Below are 26,752 nucleotides of genomic sequence, written 5' to 3'. Positions count from 1 at the left end.
AGCTCCCAATTTCTGCATGTCTGGGTGCAAGGAGCTGTAGAAGTCTTGTAAGCTGAAGGATGCTCCAGCTGCTCTGTGCAGTGTTTGAGTAAAGCTGCAAGTTAGAGCTGTCATTGGTGCTGTACTGCAGGTGTCTGACAGGAGGGAGTAAAGAAGATAGAGCCAGAATATTAAAAACTTGCCTGGAGAAAGCTCTGAGACAATCTGCTGTAGCTGACCCTGCTTAGGGCTGGATCTCTGGAGGCCCCTTCTAACCTCAACCATTCTGTGATTAAAAATCAAACTATTTAAACCTCAAAGTACAATGGAACTTGGATTCTGATTGTTTTATAATTTCTTCTTCTTCTCTAGCCACAAAGAGTTTTATCAATTTTTATGAACAACGTAAAAAGATGGGATGTGTTTTTACCTTTCCTCTTCTTAAACACTACTGGTTAGTTTATTCCACTACTTTACTTCCAGATCACAGTTCAATAGGATGAAGAGATTCGCTTCTTGGAGATCCTGCTGCAACTAATTGGGTATTAAATAATTTTGTTAAAAATGTTTGACTCCAAGAATTTTTTTATTTTTTTTAGCTGATTTTGGAGACTATGATCAGTATGAATCCCAGGAGTTTCTGCAAAGATTTGCTTTGTTTCCAGTGGTAAGTATTCACTTTAAATTGATACATTTAAATTCTTAAATTGAAAAATTTAAATTTAAAACTTTCTTAAAATCGGTAAAAGCAAATCATTTTTATTAAGACTCCATGATCCATCCAGCTTACCGCTCCCTAGGTCATCAAATTCAGTAAAGGTTTTCTTTGAGATTGGAGTGAGATATCACACCTTGTATTACACAGAAGTAAAGATGTTGCAGAACCTTTTCAATTTTATTGTATATTACACTGAAAAGAAGGTCGGGGTGTAGATGGAAAAGTGAGTAAAATCACTTCAGAACAATGTTTGTGCTTTCTGGGTTTATTTGTGTGCATATTGCAGCACCTAATCTTCAACACTAGAGTGGAGAGTTGATTCACCTGTGTAAGGAAACTATAACCATTTAATTTTGTAGAATTTTTTTTGTATTTCATTACATAAATGCTCTCTTACCTTAAGGGTTGGCTACAAGAAGAAAAAATATTGGAAGAAGCAACACAGAAAGTTGCCTTGCTACATCAGAAGTACAGGTAACATGTCTAAAACTCTTTATTTCTTAATTTTGATCTTCAGTAACTCAAAATGTTGTGAATCTCAGAAGACAGTGGAATTAATTTCACCTCTTATGTAAATGAGTTTTTCTCTGATACATCTCCATCAAAGTTACAAGATTTTCTGCTGAATGGAAGTGAAAAGAGAACAGAGTATCTAGGAAAATAAATAAGAGGATTTGACTTGAAAATTAAGAATGCAGGACGATATTAAATAGTGTGACTTCACCTTTATGTTTCTGAAACTTTCTTATATGAAGTTGTGACTGCAGTAAGGATGTTTCTTGATAAACAACTTTGGCAGGTAATGAGGGCAGTGGAAATGTAGAGACAGTAACTGTGCCAGAAGTCTTATGATCTTAGGTAAAAGGTAGCTAAGGTGCAGTAGACCAGGACAAAGGAAAGTTTGTCTGTTGTCAGTTCATCAGCAAAAAATGTTTGTGATTATGTGGGTAATACTGAAAATTTTTCACTGCATAATCTTAAAACAACAGTTGGAAATTTCAATTCCATTTATCTTTGAAATGCATTTGTAAAAAGATTGCACGGTTAAGGTTCACCAAAAAAAACTTAATCTGCATAACATTAGGAAAAAGTGAAGAAACAGAGAGATTGATGATTGAAAAAGTATTGAGAGACATAGCAATGACAGGATTTTGCAGGTAAAAATGATGACTTAAGAGATAACTGAGGTATGTTGGTGGGTAGGTTAACACAAGCTTTTTATCCCTGTGACACTACTGCAAGTCTGTGAGAAAACTGTCTTTGTCAGTTGGTGTAAGTACAGAAAACGCTACCTTTACCTAGAGATCTTGTCCTCATATTCTCACACCATTACAGTTAAAACTCTGTCAGCATTTAGAAAATTAATCTATCTTTCCTGAAATGTGGAATATTCATTGTGAATACTGCTGTAGGGGAAATTCAGGTCTTGAACACCTGTGCCAGTATAATCATTCTGATAAGGTAAGGAAATATGGAGACAATGGTGGATTCGAAAAAGAATGTGATAATTGTCTACCATTAGAAGAGATGATAATTTTGACTGGTCTTTGTAGCCATTTACCCCTAAAGACGCCTGAGAGAAAGAAACTATTAGAATCAAAGTGTAAAGGCTGAGAAAAATATCAGCCACTGGAACAGATAGAAACAGCATGATTTGATGATTTCCTGGATGTCTTGGGAACACTTTTCAAGCTTTGGCGGTGTCATTCAGAGCAAAATAAAGATGATTTTTTTTTTCTTTTTGGCAGTACAAGCTGATTGTTGTTTTTATTTGTAGAGGCCTTACTCCTCCTGATGCGGAAATGTTATATATGCAAGAAGTAGAAAGAATGGAGGGCTATGGTGAAGAGACCTATCCTGCAAAGGTAAACAGGGCTTTGATCTTTGTCTCAGTTGCCTTTTTTTCACTGTTTAGAAGGGTTGCTTCCTGCCAAAAATAAATAAAACCCCAAATCCACACCACTCAGAATTTTCTCCTCCAGAATTATAAAAGCAGTTGTTTTTCTTGTAACTCTGCTTTCCAAGACTTTTTTCTGTATTTATGTAACTTTTTGCAACTTCTTACAGGACAGCCAAGGAAGTGACATATTCATTGGAGCATGTCTTGATGGTATCTTTGTAAAACACAAAAATGGTCGTCCTCCTGTTGTATTTAGGTCAGTATTGTTCTTTCTTAAAATATCTTTGTGCACTTCACATTTTATATGTGTTGCTCACAAGCACGAATGACTCTTAGATATGATGTGTATTTATTAATTTGATAAACCTGAACATAGTCTTGTAGGAATCACAGTGAATACTGAATTCCATGGGAATTTTTTGATGTAGTGACTGCAGAATGAATCTCTTTAAGCCAGATTAATTGTAAGAGATGAACATTTAATATACGGTTCCATTGCAAAGCATTTATTGAATCAAAAAAGAGCAATTCTGTGCATATACAGTATCTCAAATCCTACCATGGTCACGTCAATTTATGTTGAAATATCCAGTTGTAAGATTGTCCAGGAGTTTCTTTCATATATTATAAATAAAATAAATTGTGGAGAGTCACACGATAACATTTGTTTCATTATTTTGGTTTCATACATTTTTTAGTTTATCATTTAATGGTCTGATAACTTGTAGACAGAGGTGTGACTTACTTAAAATTCAGTCTTCATGTGAAATGGCTTGATCCTCATTTACTTCAAGAGGAGTTGCTTGGGCATCTTTGGGCAGAATTTGGAATAAATTTTAAAAAATACATTTTTAGATTTTTATAAGATGAGTCTCATCAATTTGTAGTTATTGCTAGAGCAAGAAAGGCTTTATTCTTAGTGAACTTTAACTTTCTGGAATTGAATCTTTGTCTGAATTTGATGGAAATCTTGAAATCCCATGGTCCAACAGTTACTGGAACTTCACTACCAGTTAATTTCTGGGGTTAGAGAAAGTAGCAACAGTGCTTCTTTCTCTTAGTAGTTTTGTTTAACAGAATTTATAAATTCAGTACTGTTAAATGTCCTTCACAAAAATTTCTGTCTCTGCTGTTGATAGGAGAGCTTATGCCAAGCTCTTTTTAATTGTCTGGAGTTGTCCAAGTGCTCTACTCTGCTTTCTTGCAGTGTTAGACAACAGCTGTACTTTTCAAACACAGGAGAGAGGAATAAAGCATTGTCCATGCATTTTGCATAATTTCTTAAAGAATTGTGAATGTAGTGTCTGTAAACATAGAAAAAAAAAAGCACATTGGGAAGCATCAGAAAAATATTCATATTCCAGTTTCAGCATCCAGTTTTCTGCTCTTTTACTTGTTTGTTGTATGACTGTTGGCAGTTCCACCATGGATAGATATATCATGCACAGACAAATGACCCACTAGTATAATTTACAAAGGTTGGGTAATGGTACAAATTGTTCAGGTAATTTCATAATTGTGTCCACAAATGCCTATGAACCAAGGCTTTAAATCTGAGGGACTTTTATTCTACATCAAAATGGGGACATAAGTTTTCTTTACCTCGTGCATATGATTGGGAGTAGCTACAGAAAATTCTGTCAGACTCATCTATATAATGAAAATGTGAGTCATATCAATACTTTTAGAAAGAGTCCTATATGTACATCATTCTTTTTCCATGTGTTTATGCATGGCAGAATCTTCTTCTAATGAATCAATTATATAAGCTTTATTTATACCAACATAATTCTAATGGATCAAGCTACATTTATATTTAACAAGAACATGAATAAATATATGATATATTTTATGTAATATAACTTTTTCTCATCTGTCAATGTGCAACAGTTCTAGAAAATATGTCTTATAGTGCCTTAAAGTCTTTGTTCAGTGTAGATTTAATTTCTTTTTTCCTGGAATGTCTGATTTGCTTTCAAGGAGTCAGGATGTTATAATTTACTGATAACTAAATTTGCCTAAATTTGATTTGTTTTTTTTAAAGAACACTTGAAAGAATTTCAAGTCGAAGACAAGTAATAAACTTAATACTGTGCATGTTGTTAATTTTCCCAAGTTAGTCAGATACGTGTTTTCCTTTCAGCAGCCATGTAATGGATATGGAATTGATGGCCTGCAACTTGTTCAGATAGATAATGAACTTTTTCACAGAATCATAGAATATTCTGAGTTGGAAGGGGCCCATCAGGATCATTGAATCCAACTCTTAGCCCTGCACAGGACCATCCCCAAAAGTCACACCATATGCCTGAAAACCTTGTCCAAACACTTCTTGAACTCCGTCAGGCTTGGTGCTGTGACCACTTCCCTGGGGAGCCTGTTCCAGTGCCCAGCCATCCTCTAGTTGTAAAACGTGTTCCTGATATCCAGCCTCAACCTCCCCTGGCTCAGCTTCATGCTGTTTCCTTGAGTCCTGTCACTGGTCACCAGAGTGAAAAGACCAGTACTCGCCCCTCCTCTTCTCCTCATGAGTATGTCCTCAGTTCTTTCTCCATATTCTTGGTGATGGTTCTGTTCTTCAGTTGCATTTTCTGTGGTTTGAAAATCAGAGCTTGCCAGTAATGTTTTATCCCTTTTGTCTGCAGGTGGCATGATATTGCCAACATGTCCCACAATAAATCCTTTTTCGCATTAGAGCTGGCCAACAAAGAAGAGACAATTCAATTCCAAACTGTGAGTACATTTGTACATTTTTTTTTTTTTTTTGCTAAGACATCAGTAAATATAAACACAAATTAAGACTGATAATTAAACTCAAAGATTAAAACCTACTTTATATATATTTAGCAGCTTTGAATTGTATGAGTGAGTCAAAAGTAATAATACAGTCTTTGGCTAGCTTTCTACAGGAAGGCATTAAAAATCAGACATTTTATGTTGAATACATTGACACATAGAATTAATTTTATGCAGCATCTGCCCTTTGATTTGTCAAAAGGCAGCTGATGACAGTCTTATGGCAATCTTTATTAACTATAAGTTGTGTTAGTATTACAGCTGATAAGAGTGTCTTCAACAAAAGGCTTCTAAAATTTCATAAATCTAATAGTAGCGTTAGGTTGGAGTGGGTGTTTGTGCCTGCAAAATAGAGTTTTAGGGAAAACCTAAAACTAAACCTAAAACCTAAAACTAAATAGGTCAATGCTATTTCATCTTAAAAATTTCAGTGGCTTGTCTGAAAGCAAGTAAAGGGTATGCATATTTGGCTTAATGCAAATTTTGCCTTTTTTTTTTTTTGGCAGGAAGATATGGAAACAGCAAAATATGTGTGGAGGATGTGTGTGGCTAGACACAAATTTTACAGACTAAATAAATGCAGCCTGTAAGTGGAATACTTTAGCACAACTCTTGTTGCCTTGAAGCTTCCATTGGGAAGTGAAATCTTCCGCTACTGTCCTATTTAATGGTAGCAATTAATGATGTGGGTTAATTTTCTTAATCTTTTTTTGAGAAAATAGTTATCAACAGTTTTTGAAACAATTTCTGCTTTATAACAGAGGAAAATATTAAATACTGAAAGCTTACCAATCGTGAGTGTTTGGCCTTTGCATCTGGATCTCAGGGCTGTGACAGACTTCAGTTGCTTTGGGATCTAATATTGCTAGTGTTTGTGAGCTACTGGAATCACTAGAGTTTTGGCCTAGGTTTGGGTGAACTGCTCTGAAAGGACACTAGAGGCTTTAAAAGGGCGGGAAGTGTATGTGAAGCACTCCTGAAATGTGCTCGATTGACAGCTGAGAGGTGTGTGGTTCTCTAGATATCCATGGAATCTGTATAGCTCAAGTAGCACCAGTGCAAGGTAAATTTAATCAATTCATCAAATTAAATTTCATTGGGCTGGTCTCCAACTTGTAAACCAATGGCTGGAATCTGAGCTACTTTACTGATACAGCTTTCCTTCAGTTAAGTTTCTTCAGTCAAAAAATAGGGAATTAGACACAGTGAACATTCTGTCATAAAAGAAGCATGCTTCCCATATGTTTCATTCCTCTTTGTACGTGGGAGATAGTTGTGGAGGGGTGGCTCTGAAATCTGCTGAGGCCAGTGGAAAGATAATGAAATATTTGTGCCACAGGTGACTCAATAGTGTGTTTAATGCTAGTTTATTTGAGAAGTAAGGTTACTTTGAAATAGAGTAAACCTCATACCTCAAAGCTTGTAAACCTGACTGCCTTTTGAGAGTGATAAGAAGTATTGGTAGAAGTAGTGCATTTGTGGGACTCGTGCATTGCTGTCTGAATAATGTCAGTTCTATAGTTCTATATTGAATGCCAGCCTCTAGGATTACTTATTGTAATGGTTTCACCACAATATGGTTTTGCATGAAGTTAAGTCCTCAAAAAAACTTTTCTCATTATCTCTACTCTTAAAATTTCCTGTCATCTGGTCCTGCTGCTGAAAACTGTCTTATGCATGCCTGTATTAACTTCAGGGTTTTTTTTCTTAATCTGTACATACTTTGTCTTTAGAGATTCCCTGGACTCTCCACCTGAGGAGGGCTCTCAGAAATCTTCCCTCATTCTTTCCCTTCCACGCTTTCCAATCCTTTCTCGTCCTTCATTTCCTAAAGGGTGAGCTAAACAACATCTTTCTTCCTGAAAAGTAACATTAATATTATGCTACTGTCTTTTGACCTCTGTCTTGCTGCAAGACACAGAGAACAGGTGCGGTGTAGGGTGGGGGGAAAAGGACCTTAAGACTTACATCCTGGAGGCAATCCAACAAATGATGAAAATTCATTACTGTTAGTTTGAATGTTAGAACATATAAATCCTCATGCAGTATGGTCGTGCTTTCCAGTTCCTGTAACATTTGTAATGTTACAATCCCTAAACAATTTTATGTCTGACTTGTAGAACAGGTAACTTACAGTATCAGATTTTATATGGGGTTCAAATTTGGAACTAGCCCCCAGTTATTCCACTGCTTTTTCTGCCCTACTGCAGTGCTTCAGGGACGTCTCCTTTTTATGATTCATAGAGAAGAGGCAAAGAAATAACTGAGGTATTTTGATCCTGGCTTTGTGATTTTTGCTTTGTGATGGTGGTTTATGCACAGAGCTCTTTCCTTTTGAGACTGTTGGGGAGGACTATTTAACACAGGCCTGGCTCCAAGAAATGTAGAGTGATTTTGATTGAACTTGGGAGTGCTTTCCAGTGTTTGATATATGTCTTGCTGTTGTTAAGAATCATTTCTTACCATAAAATTTCTTCTGCAGACAAACTCAGCCTGTTACAGTGAATCCCGTTAGAAGACGGTCTTCGTCCAGAATGTCTATGGTAAGGAGAGCAAATAGCTTTATGTTTGCAGTGTTATGGATTTCAATTGACTTTGAATCAAATATTAGTTTCCTTCAGTATAACGAAATGAGCAGTGAAAAAGATGAGTCTAGTATGTAAGTAACTGTTTCTGACTTGTAGAAAAAGCTGCTATGTAATATCTAAATAATGGAATTAAAATAATTCCAGTGAAAAGTATTTTAAACACTTCTATTTTTAGTTTGACCACTCTGTCTCTAGGAGACTGTCCTAGATGTCAGATGTCAAGATACAGTCTTGGGTTGGTGGTGTGTGCTTGGAGGGCTTTTTTCCCAGCTTTTTATTTATTCTTTTTATGACCTCACAGGAGAAATTTCCATTGCAGATTTAGAGAAATGGTTTAAGACTAAGGCTTTGTATGTGTGTGTGTTTATTCTATATTAGAATGTGTATAATATTATATATAATGTGTATAATATTATACATATATAATAGTATACATTATATATAAAAAAAATTCAAGAATTATTTTTAAAATAAATAATTGGGTTTTAAGTAACAGTAAGATGTTTGCTTTCCTAGCCTAAGCCTCAGCCTTATATGATGCCTCCACCACCTCAGCTGCATTACAATGGTCATTATACTGAACCATATGCATCTTCCCAAGGTAAGTTCATTAAATCCACCACCACACTACACGACTTTGGAAGGTAAAAACTATAATTTGCATTTGTAGCTACTTTATTTAGAGCTGAAGAAATCAATAATGTGAACATGGGGTAGGTTTGTACTAGAACACTCATTGAAGTGCTTGCTGCTGCTATAGACATATAGGCTAATGTGAAATACCATCATAGAATCCTAGAATCCTTTAGGTTGGAAAAGACCTTTGAGTTCATCAAGTCCAACCATTGTTGCAGCACTGCCAAGTCCACCCTAAACCGTGTCCATAAGTGCCACATCTACATGTCTGTTATGTACCACCAGGGATGGTAACTCCACCACTTCCCTGGGCAGCCTGTTCCAATGCCTTTCCACCCTTCCTGTGAAGAAATTTCCTAATATCCAATCTAAACCTCCCCTCGTGCAACTTGAGGCTGTTTTCTCTTGTCCTGTCACTTATTACCTATGAGAAGACACAGACACACACCTCACTGCAACCTTCTTTCACACAGGTGTAGAGAGTGATAAGGTCTTCCCTGAGCCTCCCTTTCTTCAGGCTAAACAATCCCAGTTCCCTTTACTGCTCCTCCTCCACTTCCTCTCCTATGAGAGATGAGTAAATCTAGTTAACATAGCATATACACCAACAAAAGACTGTGGTGTCTTGTGTGAGTTTAAGCTGACCTTCACTTTTTTTGGTTCTTGTATCAATGTTATGGCATTTTGAGATCCTTGTCAGTATCTATCTCAATAGCTGCAAAGACTAACTGAACCCCCAGACAATTTACAAAATTAAAAAATTAAAAAAAAATAAATTGAACCTAAGATGCAGGAAGAGAGGAGGTTCTCTCGGAGTTTGCTAGGCTACAAGATGGTGGTGAATTCAAAGGCTAAGGAAGTTTGCAAGTTATGGAACTGGAATATGTTTGATTGAAACAAAAAAGAAAAAAACCCAATCAACCCTTAACTGATATTCTCAAGGAATGTAGACTCCTAATCTAAGTGGTTTACAGCAGAGTCATGGCTGCTTTCTCATGTGTTTTTGATTGTTACACATTATGCCTTTAATTAAAAAACTTGCTGCCCTCAAGGATTGAATCTAATTGTTTGCCAAGTCGCCTCAGTTTTGATAGGGTTCTTCCAGTCCTACAAGTTTGCTGGATAAATAATACTCTAACAACTCAGTGGGAAGGGAGTAAGCACGTTTTCTATCTGAACAGAGTTACACAAGTCTTCATGAAATACAGGTACTCAGCTACATTCAGAATGTAGCTGAATTCTTTCCAGTTTAGTGCTGGAAATATTGCTGGATACTTGCTGCTACACACGTCCAATTTTTGGATGATTTTTTTGCACAAAAGAATTTTTGATTGTCAGCAAATTCATTAGCATAAATACAGCAATTATTTTGGTGAACCCAAAGACTTAAATTATGGAAGGCATCTAAAGCAATGACTGAATTGTTCTCTTCTGGAGACTAGCAAATTGTACATCCAATGAAATAATAATTAAATGATTAAATGTGTCTCGGATGTATAAACTGTTAGATCATTTTCTTTACCCATCAGAGTAGGTATATGTTAATGTGTGAGCAATAGATGGTGGTAGTTTAAACTGTCTCCAAAATTTCTGGAGAGAAGTTAATTTGATTTTTTTTTTTAAGATCTTATGGTACTATATCTACCTATGTCATGAGGGGGTAGAAGAGAGAAGAAGCACAACGATTTTTTTGTTTGGTTTTTGTGGGGCTGTTTTTAATGTTTTTTCCTTTCTTTGCTGTTTAAACTGATATTACTACATTAGTGCAAATCCATGTAAAAATGTGGTGTAACACTGACAGGGACTTTGTTTAACCTGGACTGAACCTTAGCAAACCTATCCTAGACAGAAGAAAGCCATTCTTAAACACAGAGTGTTTTCCCATAGGAACCTGAATAATTGAAATAAATATAATAGGTTATTCTGGTCTAGATACCTTGGGTATCAACAACAAAAGCTGGGATTTGGGTTTGGTTTTTTCTCCTTCCTATTTTAATACATAGCTAAGAATAATAGAGGTTCTGCAAATCTCAAACATTGCTTAGCTATGTCTTAATGGAAGATAACTTTGTTTGATGTCTTGGACATAAAGATTGTTCTTAAACTTTACTTTCAGATAACCTCTTTGTGAGCAATCAGAATGGATACTACTATCACTCTCAGACTAGCTTGGATAGAGCCCCTCATGACTACAGTGGTCGGATCCGCAACGGTAGTGTCTATAGTGCACACAGCACAAACTCCTTGAACAACCCACAGCATTACTTGCAGCCATCCCCCATGTCCTCTAACCCAAGCATTACTGGAAGTGATGTCCTCAGAACTGATTATGTCCCATCACACAGACACAGTGCACTAATACCACCTTCTTATCGTCCCACGCCAGACTATGAGACTGTGATGAGACAGCTCAACAGAGGAATGGTGCACACAGATAGGCAGAGTCATTCAATGAGAAATCTTAACATCAGCAATTCCTATGCTTACAGCAGACCTGATGCCTTAGTTTACAGTCAGCCTGAAATACGAGAACATGCTCACTTTGCTGCCCCACAGTCTAACCATTATCCATTTAACCTGAACTACAGCTTTCATAGCCAATCCCCCTACCCGTATCCTGCTGAAAAGCGCCCAGTTGTTGGGGCAGTCAGTGTGCCTGAGTTGACAAATGTGCAGCTCCAGGCTCAGGATTATCCAGCACCAAATATAATGAAGACCCAAGTCTATCGACCACCTCCCCCATACCCGTACCCAAGGCCTGCAAACAGTACTCCAGACCTTTCCCGGCATATCTACATCAGCAGCAGCAATCCAGATCTTATCACAAGGCGAGTGCACCATTCTGTCCAGACATTTCAGGAAGACAGCCTGCCTGTGGCACATTCTCTTCAGGAAGTCAGTGAGCCTCTAACATCGGCACGCCATGCGCAGCTGCAGAAAAGGAACAGTATTGAAATAGCAGGCTTGGCTCCCAGCTTTGAAGGAATAAGGATTAAAGAGAGGACCATGTCAGCTTCTGCAGCAGATGTGGCTCCTCCAAGAGTTATCTCGGAAGGGTCACAGCCCAACATTCTGATGGAGAGAGCGAAGCAAAAAGAAGGTGAGCAAGAAGAATGTGTGAACTGTGATCATAAGAAAACCCTTTCAGATGCCACTATGCTGATTCACAGTAGTGAGGAAGAAGAAGAATTTGAAGAAGAAAACAAGGCTAATACAAGTCTTTCTCCTCTGCCCGAAGATCAAACCCAACTTTCATCTGTTATGGGAGGTTATTCTCATGATTCAGTACTGAAGTACCCTTATAGCTCTGTTGCTTCATCTGCTGGCCCTTTGCATATTCTTGAGCCTAAATTACATATTACAGAGGCAGAGAAGAGAATGAAAGATATGAGCCCTGTCCATTTACTAGTAGAAAGTCAGGTCCAGAGAAGAGGGGAAGGACTGCTTACTCCATCCATGTCAGAATCTGATCTTACAACATCAGGGCGATACAGAGTAAGGAAAGATTCAGTAAAGAAGAGACCTGTGTCCGATCTTTTGTCTGGGAAGAAGAATATTGTGGAAGGCCTTCCCCCGCTAGGTGTAAGTGGATACCATTCATCTTGTTTTGGGTTGGATGTAGCAGAAGTTGTTTGGGGTTTTTTTGGAGGTTTGGGGTTCTTTTAATCAACCTGAGATGCTTTTAAAACATGTGAATTGAAAGCTACCTTAAGCTTGACCTTTATTTTTCTGTGTTTCCCTGATTAACTTTGCTTAGCTGTCTTTTATCCCCTTCTCTGCCATGTCTGAGTTCTGTTTGCATAGTCCTCCCACACAAATCCAGCTGTGCAACCTCCATCTCTCTGATACACCTAACCTGGCCAGAAACTTTAGAATGAGCTATTTTAAAGTCAGCTCTAGATCCCAATTCTGTCCAATCTGTCCTTATCTGGAACAGAAGCAACTCTTTCCATTCAACTACCAGCTTTCTAATCTTCCTCTCATGGAAAAGTCATACATAGCTGAATGTTTACTTTAAAAAAAATTTGCTTTCTTCTTCTGACCTAAGAGGGGACCTGACACATTAAACAATAAATTCATTCCTTGCATTCTCTTCTTTACTCCATGCCTTCCCCTTTCCAAATCCTTTCCCTTTTGCCTTCTCTTCAAGATGTTTTATCCCAGTAAAGGTATTTCTTGCTTGCCATGCCTCTTTCTCCTACTCCAATCTTATGAAGCCGTGAATAGTAAAAACCTACAAGTTTCACCTTTCCTGTAATTCCCACATCACAGAAGTGTCAAGGTCTCTGTGGACTGTACAATTTCACTGGTACTCCTTACAACCCATTTTGTTTTCAGCTTTTGTCCAGTTTTATGTAGTCTGTGGCAGATTTCAGGTACTAACAGGGGAAGATCATTTTTATTATTATTTTGGCTTTTAAAATTGATTGACATTTTGCATGTCTGATTTAGTGTCAAATCGTTTTCTGCACAAATTGGACTGCAGGGAAACTACTAGATTTAACTTCTACCGCTGTGGTAACTTATAGCTGATGCTGCAAAAACTAACATATGCAAAAGCTATGCACTGAAATAGTTACTGCTGTCACAATGTTTTGTCTGTCAGATATGCTATACATGGAGCTGAACACTATGAAATTAACCTTCATCAGCTTCAATTCATTTTATAATTATGTATGTTTTTCTACATCTCCTTCCTTCTGAGTTTTTATGTGGATATAGGAAAAAAGTGATACCTTTCTCCTTGTGTTCACATTTAGATAGTCACTTAGTATGTTCTCCAAAAAATACATTTTCAGACAGTAATGTGTCTACCAAAATCATACCCTGCTTTTCCTTCAGACAGTTATGTAAATGTTCCAGTCAACCTTTGAAATTAAATTGATATTAAAACTTTTTCATTGGAAGTGTTCACTAACATAGTTTCTAGTGCAGTAACATTTAAGAGTGCCACTGTGTAATACAGAATATTACTTTTTTATATTCATAACTGAGATGAATATCGTAGTTACAGAGCTGGCCCCTACCAATGTTTGCATGTTTTGCTTTTCAATGAACTTTTGCTGTTGTGTTTGTGTTCATTTTAAATGTGGTCTCATCCTCTTAGCTTTGTCTTCCTATTTCTTACCACCATATAGCTTTTGAAAGCATTGATTATCATTCAAGCAGCATATGCACTCCTATTTTTACTGTATTTTTGTTAACAATTAAACTTTGCAATTGCAGGAATGATGAAGTTTTCTCTTACACTTTTTAAAAGAATAATTTGAATTTATTCTTTCATAGAAATCCCCCTTGGATATTTTTCTCAAATAACAAATGGTTACTTCCATAATTTAGATTCGTGGCCTGGCCCAGAACTCAAATCTGTCTGCAGTTCTGTGTTCATGTTTTGTATGTACAGTTTGTTGCAAATGTAATAAAGCATTTAACTATATCCAAATATCTGCAATGTATATGCTCATTTTTATGTCTGCTTGTGGGGAAGAAAAGTGCCTGCAAACTGAATAGTCTAGTAAGGAATAATTTTTATGCATTTTTGGGGTTGGGAAGTGATTTTAGTTCTGTCCAAGAATGTTAATTATCCAGAATTGTCACCTCACACCCTCAGTTGTGAGCTTTGTAGGGAACAATATTTGTCATTCTCATGCAGTTTCATTAGCCTGTCTGGAATGAAGATAGACTTGTGTTGTGTCCTTGGAGGAATGTAGTCCCACCCCCCTAATCTCTCACTGCAGTGCTTATCAAAAAAAAAGGTCAGATATGTTTGCAGAAGGGGTCAAAGATGTATCCTTTGCTTAGTTGAATGCAGCTGTTTTCTATTTATAACTTCATCAGGTATTTAAGAATATTTACAAGTTTATATTTTCTTTTGCAGGGTATGAAAAAGAATAAAAATGATGCAAAAAAAATGGGCCCTCTAAAGCTAGCTGCCCTAAATGGACTTGCATTGACTAGAATGCCTCTGCCAGATGAGGGGAAGGAAGAATCAACAAGAGCAACAAATGATGAAAGGGTATGTTGAAGTTTTTTAGAACTTGATTTACAGTAGTAATTTTTCAAAATGAAGTGCATATGAATGGTGCTTTTTGTTGACTTTAAAATGCTTCAGATTCAAATCAGATGCTGAGAATAAAACAATGAAAAATGAGATTTCTGATTGACAAATTATTGCTAAAAGTATTGAGTGTAGCTCAGATTTTTAAGACAGCAATTCAATTATAATTTATCCTTTGAACATATAGGAAGAAATTATTAGTACTTACTGATATATTTTTATGCAACTCTTTCTATTTTATTTCTTAATTTTGAGTTTTCCCGACCGAAACTTAAGTGTGAGATTGAACTTAGTTGTAATTATTAGTAATTCATACAGAGTTTAGAATAAGTTTCGCAGCTAAATTGCATCCCCTGAGTACAGTTTGCACAGATTGTATTTATCTGTTTTCCTCAGGTGAATCCCATAAAAGATAGATGAAACTTGTTCTATTTGCAGAAATTTTAAATAAGTAAAAGATCTCAGATCAATGAGAGGACATCAGGTTCTAGAATTTGAGGATCTTTGAGAAATACAAGACTCCATCTGCTTGTGTCAGGATAAAAAACCTCAGTAAATATGCTTCAGCCTGTCTCATATATCATTAAACAAGTGCAGGAAAGTGAAATACAGTCAATATTCAGCCTTTGATGGGCTGTGTGGAACCCAGCTGTCATCACACATCTGACCAGGGAGAAACTAGATATACCAAGGTCTATGGTGATTATTGTCCCTTCTGTGACCAGTGGTCTGTTTAGAATCCGGTTCTGAGCATGGCTGGGGATCCTCAGCTGCAAATCCCCTCTAGCTGAGTTTGTTCTCAGTCACTGGACAGGGATTAGAACCTGAAGGAATAGTCATGCTCTCACCAGCTGCAGTTTTAAGAAACAGGCCAAGAAAATTCATTGCAAATCATTTAGAGTTTGAAGGCTTGGAGTGAGATCCATAGGAGGGACATCTGACTGTTCCATTTCAACACAGTTTACGTTCCTTTGAACTACATATATTTTGCTTAAAGATGCTAAGGGACAAAAATTAACATTGTCTTACTGAGATACAATTCTACATTTATTACCTGTGTTGGTTATTTCCTCTTACTTACAGCCATCATTTCTTTCTAGATTGATCTTTATTAAATTCAGCCATATTATTATTCAGCTAGCTGCCCAAAAGTGTTGAGGTAAAGAAGAAGCCATAAAGTCAAGTTATGAAAGAGACATGTCACCACATTTTCTCTTCAGACAGTCATGTAGAGGCAGAATAGATATCATGAAATGGGATTAGTGCCTAAAACAGTTGAGAAGAGGCAATGCGAAGTAGACACGTGACATGAAGTCCAGAGTGCAGATATTTTGGAAGATGAATTTAGTATTGATTCAGTGCCTGTTTCATTGGTCAGCCTCATGTTATTATCAGTTTAAATAAGGGAATTTAGCCTAAAGGTAATAAAGGAGTTCATACAGTTGATGTATTGGTGTGCAAATTGCATATGATTGAGGTTTTACACCTTCCTCTGCAACATTTGGCATACTTAGTTGATACAAGATACTTTTATGACCTGATACCACAGAGCAGTTGCTGTGAGAATCTGGGGGCATGTGACATAGATGAAATTTTCTGGCTGAAATCTTACATATTATTCCTCTAATTATTGTTGGCAAAGAGATGCTGAAATTCCAGAAGTGTCTTATGATTTAGAAAGAACTTGGTTTCAAAAGAATAAAGGAGGAGTGGAAAGGGGAGCAGCTTATTAAATAAAACAGATTGAATTATACTATTAGAAAAAATTCTGAGTTTATAACTCAGCTGGAGCAAGAAATTCTAAGGAGGCTTTGCTGCTGTATGAAAAGTTTAGTTTTTCTCCATCCAAACAATAAAGTTTGGATGGTTTGTTTATTATTTTTGTTTCTTGTTTGTTTGTTTTATTACAAGGTTAAAGGAGACCTTTCAAATGATGGCATCTAACATGCTAAATTGAGCAGGTGGGTTAATAAGTATTCCTTGTTCAAAGGTATTTGAGGCAGTATGCAGTATAGCACAGCTATCTGGTTGGCCAGTTTTCCCCCCCCACGCCCAACTGGGCTGTCTTTATAGAAACTATGAAGTAATTTTTCCTTCACAAGCAGTATTCACATAGGTCTTTGTGACCTAATGAAGTATAGCAGGCTTATTAGTTTTCACTTGAACAAAATTCCTGCTGGTTAGGGTTGCTTCTAATTTATTCTGGTATATTTGTGAAAACATTAATAGCTGGAAAAGCATTGAAGAAGTATGTAGGAGACAAAAATACATACATTTTTTCCTTCATGAATTCTCTGTTAAAACTGGCTCACCTTAGAATGACTTTGTGTCATTATCCATGTTCTGTCTTTCAGTGTAAAATTCTGGAACAACGGTTAGAGCAGGGGATGGTGTTCACTGAATACGAGCGCATTCAGAAAAAAAGGCTTATGGATGGTGAGTGCTCAATAGCTCGGCTTCCTGAAAATGCTGAAAGGAACCGGTTCCAGGACGTCCTTCCTTATGATGATACCAGAGTAGAGCTAGTCCCAACCAAAGAAAATAACACGGGTTACATCAATGCATCTCATATCAAGGTGAGAGGAATATCGTTGGAGAAATATTTTCCGGTTCACGTGGTATCTAAAAATGCATTTGGCTATCAATTTTGGTTTGGTAAGATGAGTGAGAATCTCTCCATCTCTCTCTTCCACTTCTTCTCCAGAGGTTTTTTTGAGGAAAGGAGGAACCTGTTTTCCTCATTACTTAGGAGGGTTAATTATTGGAGGGATCTTTTGCATTTCACTTCTGTATTGATCTGCTGTCCCCTTTCTATCTCTGTCTCATCTCTCTGGAGATTGGTGCTAACAGAACCAATTCTTCCCAGAGTTAAAAAGGCAAAAAGCTTTAAAACGAACTTGGATCCTCTGGAACGGTTATGGTGTTTTTGAACTGCAGTGATAATCAGTTTTTCTTCTTTTTCTATACTCTGACTGTATGTACAACAGGGAGTAAGCTAGCTCCCAGCTTAAGCTTTTTTTGGGTGATTAGAGGAATTGATGGAGCCAGGGGGAAATATGCTTTTTTAAAATCTTCAGTTGTCCCCTTCCCCATCCTTAATTCTTTAAACTCTGTTTAAAAAACTGAAGAATTTGCAGGGTGACCTCAAGGACCTTCAAGGCAGCTCATTCATTTTTCAATACATTTACCTGCTTAAAGTGCAACCACACTTGGCTTCATGCTTTCTCTGAAAAGAGTTGAGATCATCAAAGAAGCAGTTGTATCTGTGTTGCTGTCTTTTTTTAATCAATCTGTTTGTACACTGACACAGTACCATTGTTTCTCTGCTTCATTCACAAATGTTGAGTGAATCTTCTGACTCTTTTCAAGCAAAATAATATTTTTTGAGGAAACAGAAATTTCTGAATTTTTATTATTTGTAATAGCATTTACAGCACCAGGGTATGCAAGCTTCTCTAAACCTGAATTTGCTACAATACCTTCAATTCACAAAAGAAAAATATAGTTTTATTTTCTCAGTTTTTCATTATGATGTAAAGTACATTTATTTAGTCATGTGCCTATACAATTCTGTCTCTTCTGCATTTAATGTGACAAGACATAGCTAAAAATTGGGGCAGATATAACTTACAAGGGGCTCCTACTTCTGCAGTGTTGCTGTCTTTTTTCATTTTGTGCATCTTCAGAATTGGGGAAAGGGTTTTGCGTAATTGCTAATACAATGTCTTTCTTTTTACAGATCTCTGTTGGGGGCATAGAGTGGGATTACATTGCTACGCAGGGCCCTTTGCAGAATACATGTCAGGATTTCTGGCAGATGATCTGGGAACAAGGGATTGCCATCATAGCTATGGTGACAGCAGAGGAAGTGAGTATAAATTAAATCTGGTTTCTCCCAAATATTCCAAAATGGTTTTTTAATAATCTGTTAAGGGAAGGGGATCTTTGCTCTAACAAGACCAGTCAAAGACAAATTTCTAGTGACTCCTTTGCTATTCTATCTTCCTTTCTTTGGTAGAAAGATGAATTTGCAAACTCTTTCTGCTGGAAGGTTGGTTTACTCCGTAAGAAACAATAACACTCTAGTAATATTTAATAGAGGAGAGATACAGTTGTTACTACAGTAGAATTAGTTGTATGAATGTTCTTGTGTTTTTTTGTTAAGCAAATGTTTTACTTTTAAGGAAAGTGGGCGAGAAAAAAGCTTCAGATACTGGCCACGTCTTGGTTCACGACACAACACTGTAACCTATGGAAGATTTAAGATTACCACGCGATTCCGTACCGACTCAGGCTGCTATGCAACTACAGGTTTGAAGATTAAACATCTTCTCACAGGACAGGAGAGAACGGTGTGGCATTTGCAGTACACTGACTGGCCAGAGCATGGCTGTCCAGAAGATTTAAAGGGATTTTTATGTAAGTTATATTTAATAGCTTTGTTTTGGTGTGTGGTTTGTGTTGGTTTTTTTTAATACCTTCTAGAATGGCTGCTATATAGGAATTAGCTTTTGATAAGTATGTCAAGCATTCTGCTGTAAAAGGTTTCTTCACACGAGCAAGATATACTGAATTATACTTTTTGCAGGAATATACCTGACAGTTTATTAAAGGGACTGTTTATGTCTAAAGCCAAAATTTACTAAAAGGTCGTATAGATTAAAACATAAGTGCATCACATACTACACATTTGCGTATGTTGCAGCAGTAGCAAGATGGCCGTGGGCCACCTTTAGGGGGGAATAGGGGAACAAGATGTGGAAATCCTTACAAAAGTGAGATGACCTTTGTAGATCTATATTGCTTTGGTGGGGGTATGACTTGTGATTTATATAATCTGTTTTTCTGTGGGATGTCACTTGTTAAATTACTACTTTTCTGGTGGTCATACAGCATAATAGCATGGCTTATGGGGCTTCATCTCCTAAATGAATTACTCTCATCTTGTTGAACTTAATAGCATACTTGGAAGAGATACAGTCTGTGCGGCGCCACACGAACAGCACTGCGGATCCTAAAAGCTCTAATCCCCCTCTACTGGTGCACTGCAGTGCAGGTGTGGGGCGAACAGGGGTGGTCATACTGTCAGAGATCATGATCGCTTGCTTGGAACACAATGAGGTGATCTCTTTTTCTTTCTCATGCTCTAAATAATGTTAGGTAGTAGAACAGAAAATAACCTGCCTAAAATATTTTATGGCTGTTCGTCTGAGCAGTCTTTGGAAGAGCCCTTACAACTATGCTTGAAAGAGCTCTTGGAAATTCAACAGAAGTTAATAATCTTCTAGAGTTGCCCACATACACACCAGGTACTGGAATGCTCATTTCGATTCTTGACTGTGTAAGATATTGAGTCACTGAGTGGAACAAGGTATGCCCTAGGCTACTGAGCATATTTCAGGATTTCATCCTGACTTTACCACTTCTTACCTTAATTAGAATGGATAATATTCAAGAACATGCTTTGTAGGCAACCTCTGTGCTTGTTATTAATTATTTTTTTCTTAAGTGTGGTGTACTTGCGGTATCAGTCTCAGCAGAGGACAAAGTGCTAGTTTAATAGAATAAAATCCAGTCCTATCAACTTTTAGCCAGAAGTGAACAGCTGCAAAGTGTTTCTTAATAATATAATATGCCAGCTGAGACTCAACAAACTTATTGTTTCATTGTGCATCCCTGTCCTAACACTGTGACAGACTTTTGCAGCCATTATATTTGTGAAGACCAATACCCCATGAGATAGGTATCTTTACCATTATGCATATTTCACAGATGGTCAATAGTGTAGTGCAGTCTATACTGCAGACATGGGCAGCGAATTGTGAGATTAAATTAGAACAGCTACCCTTGGATAACTTGGTACTGCTCTGAACCTCCAGCTGAGAAAGTGCAACCCAGTTTCCTTGCTCACCAGTCACTTGTAATGGTTTGTTCTCTTCTTTCAGATGCTGGACATCCCACGAGTGCTGGATATGTTGAGGCAGCAAAGAATGATGATGGTGCAGACTCTTTCGCAGTACACTTTTGTCTATGGAGTTCTCATTCAGTTTCTCAAAAGTTCTAGACTTATCTAATCCCTGTCACTTCCTAAGGGACACTGCAAGAGTTTACAGAAAGGAAATCACAGTTGTCCAGACAGGCCTGGTGTTTTAAATGATGAATCACACAGTTACCTTTTATGGTTGCTGTGTGCCTGTTAAACGTAAGTCAGTGTAACAGTCCCTACAAAGTAGGATCTTTGCTGGAGTAAATTCTTCCTATGTTCAGCTGCAGTCATATTAAGGAAGAATTTCACTTGTACTGGTCTGTAGTACTTACACATGTTCTCTAGAGTGGTGTTACTCTGGGCAAAATAAGTATCATGGAATGGAAGTACACAGCACAATTTTGCTAACATTATGTTTTGAAACATAATTTTTGACTGCGTGAAAGCTAAAATCTGTAGGAGCTCCTTGGGAATGTCAAGGTCTTATGCAGTTTCACTCTGCTTTCAATTTTATATTTAGAACAATACATCTATATTTTTAAAAATGAACTTTTGGTTTCCTCTGGTTTACTTAGAAAAATTAGCAGCTCTTAGATATTTCAAGCTGTTGCTTTAATGACAGTTATTTTTTATATTCAGAATTTTTAAATTAAAAAACCCAAAAAACCACAACACAAAACTTTTTAAACAGAACAGTGTTTTCAGAGGAGAAGACTGACAACGTTTGAACAAACTTCAAAAATCATGCAGAAAGTCCTAGGGGAAGCTATTGGTAATTAGTTGTAGTGCCATGTAATAGAATTGACAAGTGAAAGATAATGGCAACTGTTGATAACTTCCATTTGAGTGGAGGCATTTTTACCTGAAACAAGCAGGGGAAAAATATTTTAAGTGTCTATGAGGTTATTGGAAACAAATGGATGAGAGAAAGTACATATTCAGTATTATTCATATGTTTAGAGGACAGTTTGATTTTACTGGCTGAAATCAAAGTGGATGCAAATGTTTTAAGCACTTTTTTTTTCTCTGTTATTTATGTAGTTAAATATAGATAATATAACCATGCATTGTTTCAGATGGTAATATACCATTACTAACCTGATATTTTAGGAAGAGCCTTTTAAGTTGATTAAATGAGAGAACCAAAATGGGAGTAAGAAGGTGCACAATGGTGAAGCAGAGATGGTTGTATGAAGCATACCGGAGGAGGTGTGGCAGCTGTGGTTGCTGGTTTACACAGTGCAAAGATGACTTTTAAAAATGTTAGTGTTCCCAGCCAAGAAAGCCGTTAAAGCATGGGAAGTTTCTGTAGAATCCTCCAGATTATTTTGTCAGTACTAGAACAGATTTTGCTAATGCTGTGCAGCATTGCAATGAAGAGTATTTGAGAACACTTGTAGAATGCAAGAGCTGTTAGAGGTAACACTGGAGATGGGGGTATTTTAGTAGCTGTGTAGGTGGCTGAGTCAATGGCTGTGGCAGGGACCTGAAGATGAGTCATACCTTTGGTAGTTTCTGTTTTGTCCCATGGGGGCTGATCTAATGACAGTATCCCTAAATAATCCTCTGTCTGTGGTTTTCAGATGGGGACAGTGTGGTTTTAGCTGCCTTTCTGTGTTTTGAGATGCTGAGTTGAAAACCTATTCAAAAGTGAGCTATAGCTTTTAGATATCTGGTTTAATTTCAAAAAAACCCTATAGTAGATCAGTCTGCTGGAATGCTTAAGTGTCCATTTCCCTTGATACCTGCTTAGTGAAATGAAATGAAACTAAAAGTAATTTTGATCAGTGCTGAAATTATATTATTTTTCTGAGCTCTAACAAGGGTTTGGAAACTATTTAAACCCTTTCAAAATAATAATTGTGTCCCAAAACATTAATTAAGAATGATAGATAGGTTGCCTTAATTTCCTCTATAATAAGCTACTTCCACAAAGAAAAACACCCAGTCCAAATGACATTGTGCTAATATGTCATTCTGTACAAAATCTTTTACTTTAAGGCACACTGTATTGATCTGGTGCTTTCAGGTCTGCTTGGAGGCAGTCTGAATTTTTGTACTCTCAGTATAAATTAGATTGAATATTTCAGACTAGGGAAAAGAAATGTTGTTCTTACATAAATTTCCTAGGAATTATTAATTGCCAAATGTAAAACTGGAAGTCCAGAGGAAACCAGTACTGAAGACTGATTCTTTACATATAAATCTTGCAAACAAACCAATCTGACATTTCTGTGTTGAAAGAAACAAACATTCTTAGCTATTTGTATCATGCTGTGTTTTACAAATGTTTAATTTTTGCCACAATTCACTTCTATCTGCAGAAATCTTTCTGAATGGAAGGGCAGGCTCTAAAATGTAGTTTGTACCTTTTCCATGTCTAAACTTTGGACTGTGATCTTCATAACCTCATAAATGCAGTTTTAATGACATGATGGACAACCAGAACTTCAAGCAACAGCTTTTAGCTGATCAGCAGTTACTGGGGCAGAACATCAGCTGCTAAGCATTAGAAGAAGCAGTTATAAGAAACAATTTAATCCAATACTTATGGGATTATCTGACATGGGTGAGGAAACGTGTGTCTTCTGCCTTATTTTTCTCTGTTTCACTGAAAGAATTTGTGTTCACTTTTTTAGAGGCAGTTGCTCTCCAATCTGATAGTCACAGTTGTAATTTTTATTTTTAAGCATAACACTGCTACCTCCTCCCCTTCAGCTTGCAGTTCTGTCCATCAGCAGTCTGGTTTTGCCTTAATAGACTTGACCTTAATAGACTTGACTTCATGTGAACTTTTCTACTGAAGATTGCAGGATTGTGTTTGTATGTAAGCATATGGCTCTGAGTGAGCATTGAAAACAAGCAGTTTCTCTTCTAAAGATACCAAGTGAAATTAAACTTCACAATCCTCCGTAACAAAATGATTTTTAAAACCATTGTTTAGATTTTCAGTTAACTTATAAAAGACAATTCAGTTTTTAGCACTTTGTTCTGAGCTTTGGAAAGGGATGCATTTTTACTTGTAGTTGTGCTGGGTGCTTCATGAAGTGTTGGACATTAGAAGAACATCCACTGTCCAAATCCAGTCACAGTGAGTCAGAGGTGGATTTATTTGTCAAAGGCTTAAAATTTCACTATAAGCCTGTCCATTTTGCCAAATGTGTTTCTGTTTCTATGGGGATGAAACCAGATTATTATGCAAGATTTGAACAGATTTTGTTTAGTAAAAAAAGTTATATGAAGACATTCTTGCAGTAAATGGCAAAAATGATGCTGATCTCTAGGGATGTCAGAGCTCTCAGGGAAAAATAAAGGTGCTATATACTGTCAAGAGACAGATTTGACTGTCTTTTGTTGGGTAGGTGGAAGATGCTTTTTAGGATCAAATTCTATGAAGAGTCAGGAGAGGAACCCACAAATTATAGCAAGGGCTTCTGCACATTTCATTTCTTTCTTGGTTGCTCTGATTGGAGATTTTTGGCCAGTGAATCTTCGTAGTTTTGAGCTAGAAGCTCTTCTCTAAGAAGCTAAGTCAGAGCCCTGTCCATTGCAAAGATGTCACTGACTTAGCTGGATTATCTGTAGGCTGCAGCTCCCTTCTGGCCCTGTTGGGTGAGGGAGAAGCTCTGTGCCACACAGGGGGGTTTTGCACAGCCTCTGCAGCCTGCACAGCAGTGCTCTCCTTCTCTGCTGTACCCTGGGAAGAGCAGGAAAAGTTTTATGCCTTAGTACTGCACTCATTGCAATACCTTTTGCACAAGTGAACCATAAACACTACAAGTGCAGGGTGCTACAGTTTATATGTAGTAATACATTTAATTCAAAGCAGGTGAGCAAGGCAGGGTCCCTGTATTTCTGTGGATGAAGAGCGGCTCTAAGTTATCATTAACATTTAGGGGAAAAAAGCAAAATAAAGTAATAACAAATAAAAGTAAAATAAATTTGTACTAAAATGGAAAAGATTCTTGACATTTTGAGAAATTTTTTTCTGGTTTCTCATATAATCCTGTGTGTATCTGTTTGAAGTGGACAACACTTGGAGCAATTTTCTCCAAAATAGCTCCTTTAATTTTAATAAGTAAGACTACCTGAGGCTGCTGCTACATATTTTCTGTTGGAGCAGCTGTTAAAGTTGAGTGGCTCATAAATTTCAATGGCCTCCGGACCAAACTTGGGAGCTGCAGGGTTGTTTATCATACAAGCTAGCTGTGTAAGGAGACCTCAGTTTTAATATCAGTAGCATTACTAAATCCCTGGACTTAAAAATAGTGAACCCATTATTATATTTGAATAGCTAGTTCAAATTATTAATTTAAAAAAAAAATCAGTGCTTCAGTTGCTAAGAACTCAGTGCTTTAGAATTTAGGGGGTTTTCTTTGTTTTTTTTTTTTTTAATACTGCAAAGTCATGCAAAGCCAGAGTCCAGTCCTGCAAGATGCAAAATTCCTGCAGTTCTTCTGTGGGAATTAAAATGGGCTTATTGCCAATGAAAGCTTGAGCCCTTAAGGCATGAATGCTTTAAATTTAAATACAGATTACAAGAATTAACCAAAAGAATGCAGCAGGAATGTGCATATAAGAAGGTACAGCATTCAAAGGAAAAGCAGCTGAGAATTCAGAAGAAATTCTCTTGTTTTGGACAAGAGAATTCGAAGTTTTGGACATAGTGAGGATTTAAGGAGTGGCAGAAGGCATTTGGAGGAGGATTTGGAATGTTTCGTATCCACAGTAGAGCTGCTAGAAGGGTTTGAGTCATATGGTATGTTTTTCATGGCATGGTAGGGTAAGTGAATATGTAGTCATAGGTGTTATTTTTACTGGCTTTTTAAAATGTGATTTTTTAAACTCCAAATATTTTTTCAGAGGCTCTGTTATTTTTATGTCTCTTTCTTTCCAATTGTATTGAATAAAATCTGTCAGCTCAATTTCTGTTTAATTAGTAAAGGTCAGATTTTTCAAACCACAGTCTCTGGTTTTACAGATGCAAAATGCAGGGGAAATAGGCATTTTTTGTAATTTGGCAGTGATGACTTCTAATGGATGCAGGTGAGATGATTTGGAAGTCTGAATATGTTATGAATGAAGCCAGGTGTTTACAGTTGGTGTGAGTTGCACCAAGTTAAGGCTGGGCTGACAAAGAGACTCTTGAAATACGGAATTTAACATGTGCTTAGAAGTTCTGTTGCAGTCCAGCATTTGCAATGCAGGGACATTAAAATAATGTAATACTGTGCTAAGGTAAGGGAAAAAATCTTAATTAACTGCTGTAGCAAATATGTCTGTAAAAACAAGTTAAAGAATAACATTTCTTAATAAGATCCTGCTGGGGACCAGCTAACTTGGTGCATTCTGTTGGAATCACATATGTTACTTTAAGGTCTAACTGGGCTGAAAAAACCAGGATTTGTTAACTTCAATGAGCATTTCAAAAAACTTTTGCTAAATAGCCTTTGGTTCTATTCTTTGCTGTTTTCCACATGATGCTGAGTTCAGTGGTGAAGAGTAACATCCAGGGTATTTGCTTTGTAGAAGTCTATTCTTCAGCTCTACTTAGAGGATGAAGATAGAAATCAAATTTAAAAATAGGATGAATAGAGTTTACAACAGATCCAGCCTGTGGCAAGTCAGAGAGCAAGTCTGTAGATATTGTAACATTCTTTTGGTTCAGATATGCAGCAATCAGAACTACCAAATTATTAGTTTTATGAGTACAGTTTCAGAAGGTGCCTAACTTTCATAAAGGGAATTTAAATGCTGTTTTTCTGTTTGGAAATATTTAGGTGAAATTAGGAGACTTTAATACTTTAAAGACATTGCAAATGCCATTAATTTTTAGAATGGTAGGAAACTTGAGGGGGATAACCCCTGAAAAATCCTCCAGTGTGTCACCTTGCTAATCCTGGATAATTCTGACAGACAAGGTGTGTATGCTCTTTACAAAGATACTTGCTTAAATTGCTTTGAAATACCCAACATGTCTGTCCTCTTTTTATGGCTGATCTGAGAGGACTTGGATGGAAATTTTAGAGGCTTTACTTGGCAAATCAGTAAGCATGTGTGCTCCACACTGCTGAAATATCTCCATTCAGTT

At 37.0% G+C, this 26,752-nt stretch overlaps 1 protein-coding gene across 2 annotated transcripts in view; it reads left to right on the top strand.

The window, feature by feature from the left end:
* Nucleotides 1-24,165, top strand: part of PTPN21 (protein tyrosine phosphatase non-receptor type 21) — a 42,311-nt gene extending 18,146 nt beyond the window's left edge. Inside the window, exons 5-20 of one of the 2 annotated variants that reach the window (XM_032689740.1) lie at nt 579-646; nt 1,101-1,171; nt 2,475-2,562; nt 2,765-2,853; nt 5,243-5,330; nt 5,900-5,979; nt 7,127-7,228; nt 7,876-7,936; nt 8,498-8,582; nt 10,734-12,199; nt 14,496-14,633; nt 17,030-17,251; nt 18,415-18,543; nt 18,860-19,094; nt 19,636-19,796; nt 20,621-24,165. In XM_032689740.1, the coding sequence (XP_032545631.1) occupies nt 579-646; nt 1,101-1,171; nt 2,475-2,562; nt 2,765-2,853; nt 5,243-5,330; nt 5,900-5,979; nt 7,127-7,228; nt 7,876-7,936; nt 8,498-8,582; nt 10,734-12,199; nt 14,496-14,633; nt 17,030-17,251; nt 18,415-18,543; nt 18,860-19,094; nt 19,636-19,796; nt 20,621-20,749 (3,212 nt within the window). In that variant the 3' untranslated portion in view covers nt 20,750-24,165. The remainder of the gene's footprint in view (nt 1-578; nt 647-1,100; nt 1,172-2,474; nt 2,563-2,764; nt 2,854-5,242; nt 5,331-5,899; nt 5,980-7,126; nt 7,229-7,875; nt 7,937-8,497; nt 8,583-10,733; nt 12,200-14,495; nt 14,634-17,029; nt 17,252-18,414; nt 18,544-18,859; nt 19,095-19,635; nt 19,797-20,620) is intronic. The other variant, XM_032689741.1, reaches the window with a different exon arrangement.
* The last annotated feature ends 2,587 nt before the right edge of the window (nt 24,166-26,752 follow it).

This window comes from Chiroxiphia lanceolata, chromosome 6 (assembly GCF_009829145.1).
Source record: "Chiroxiphia lanceolata isolate bChiLan1 chromosome 6, bChiLan1.pri, whole genome shotgun sequence".
Classification (NCBI taxonomy): Eukaryota; Metazoa; Chordata; class Aves; order Passeriformes; family Pipridae; genus Chiroxiphia; species Chiroxiphia lanceolata.
The sequence above is the reverse complement of the archived record's forward strand: the minus strand, read 5'-3'. Positions and strand labels throughout refer to the sequence as shown.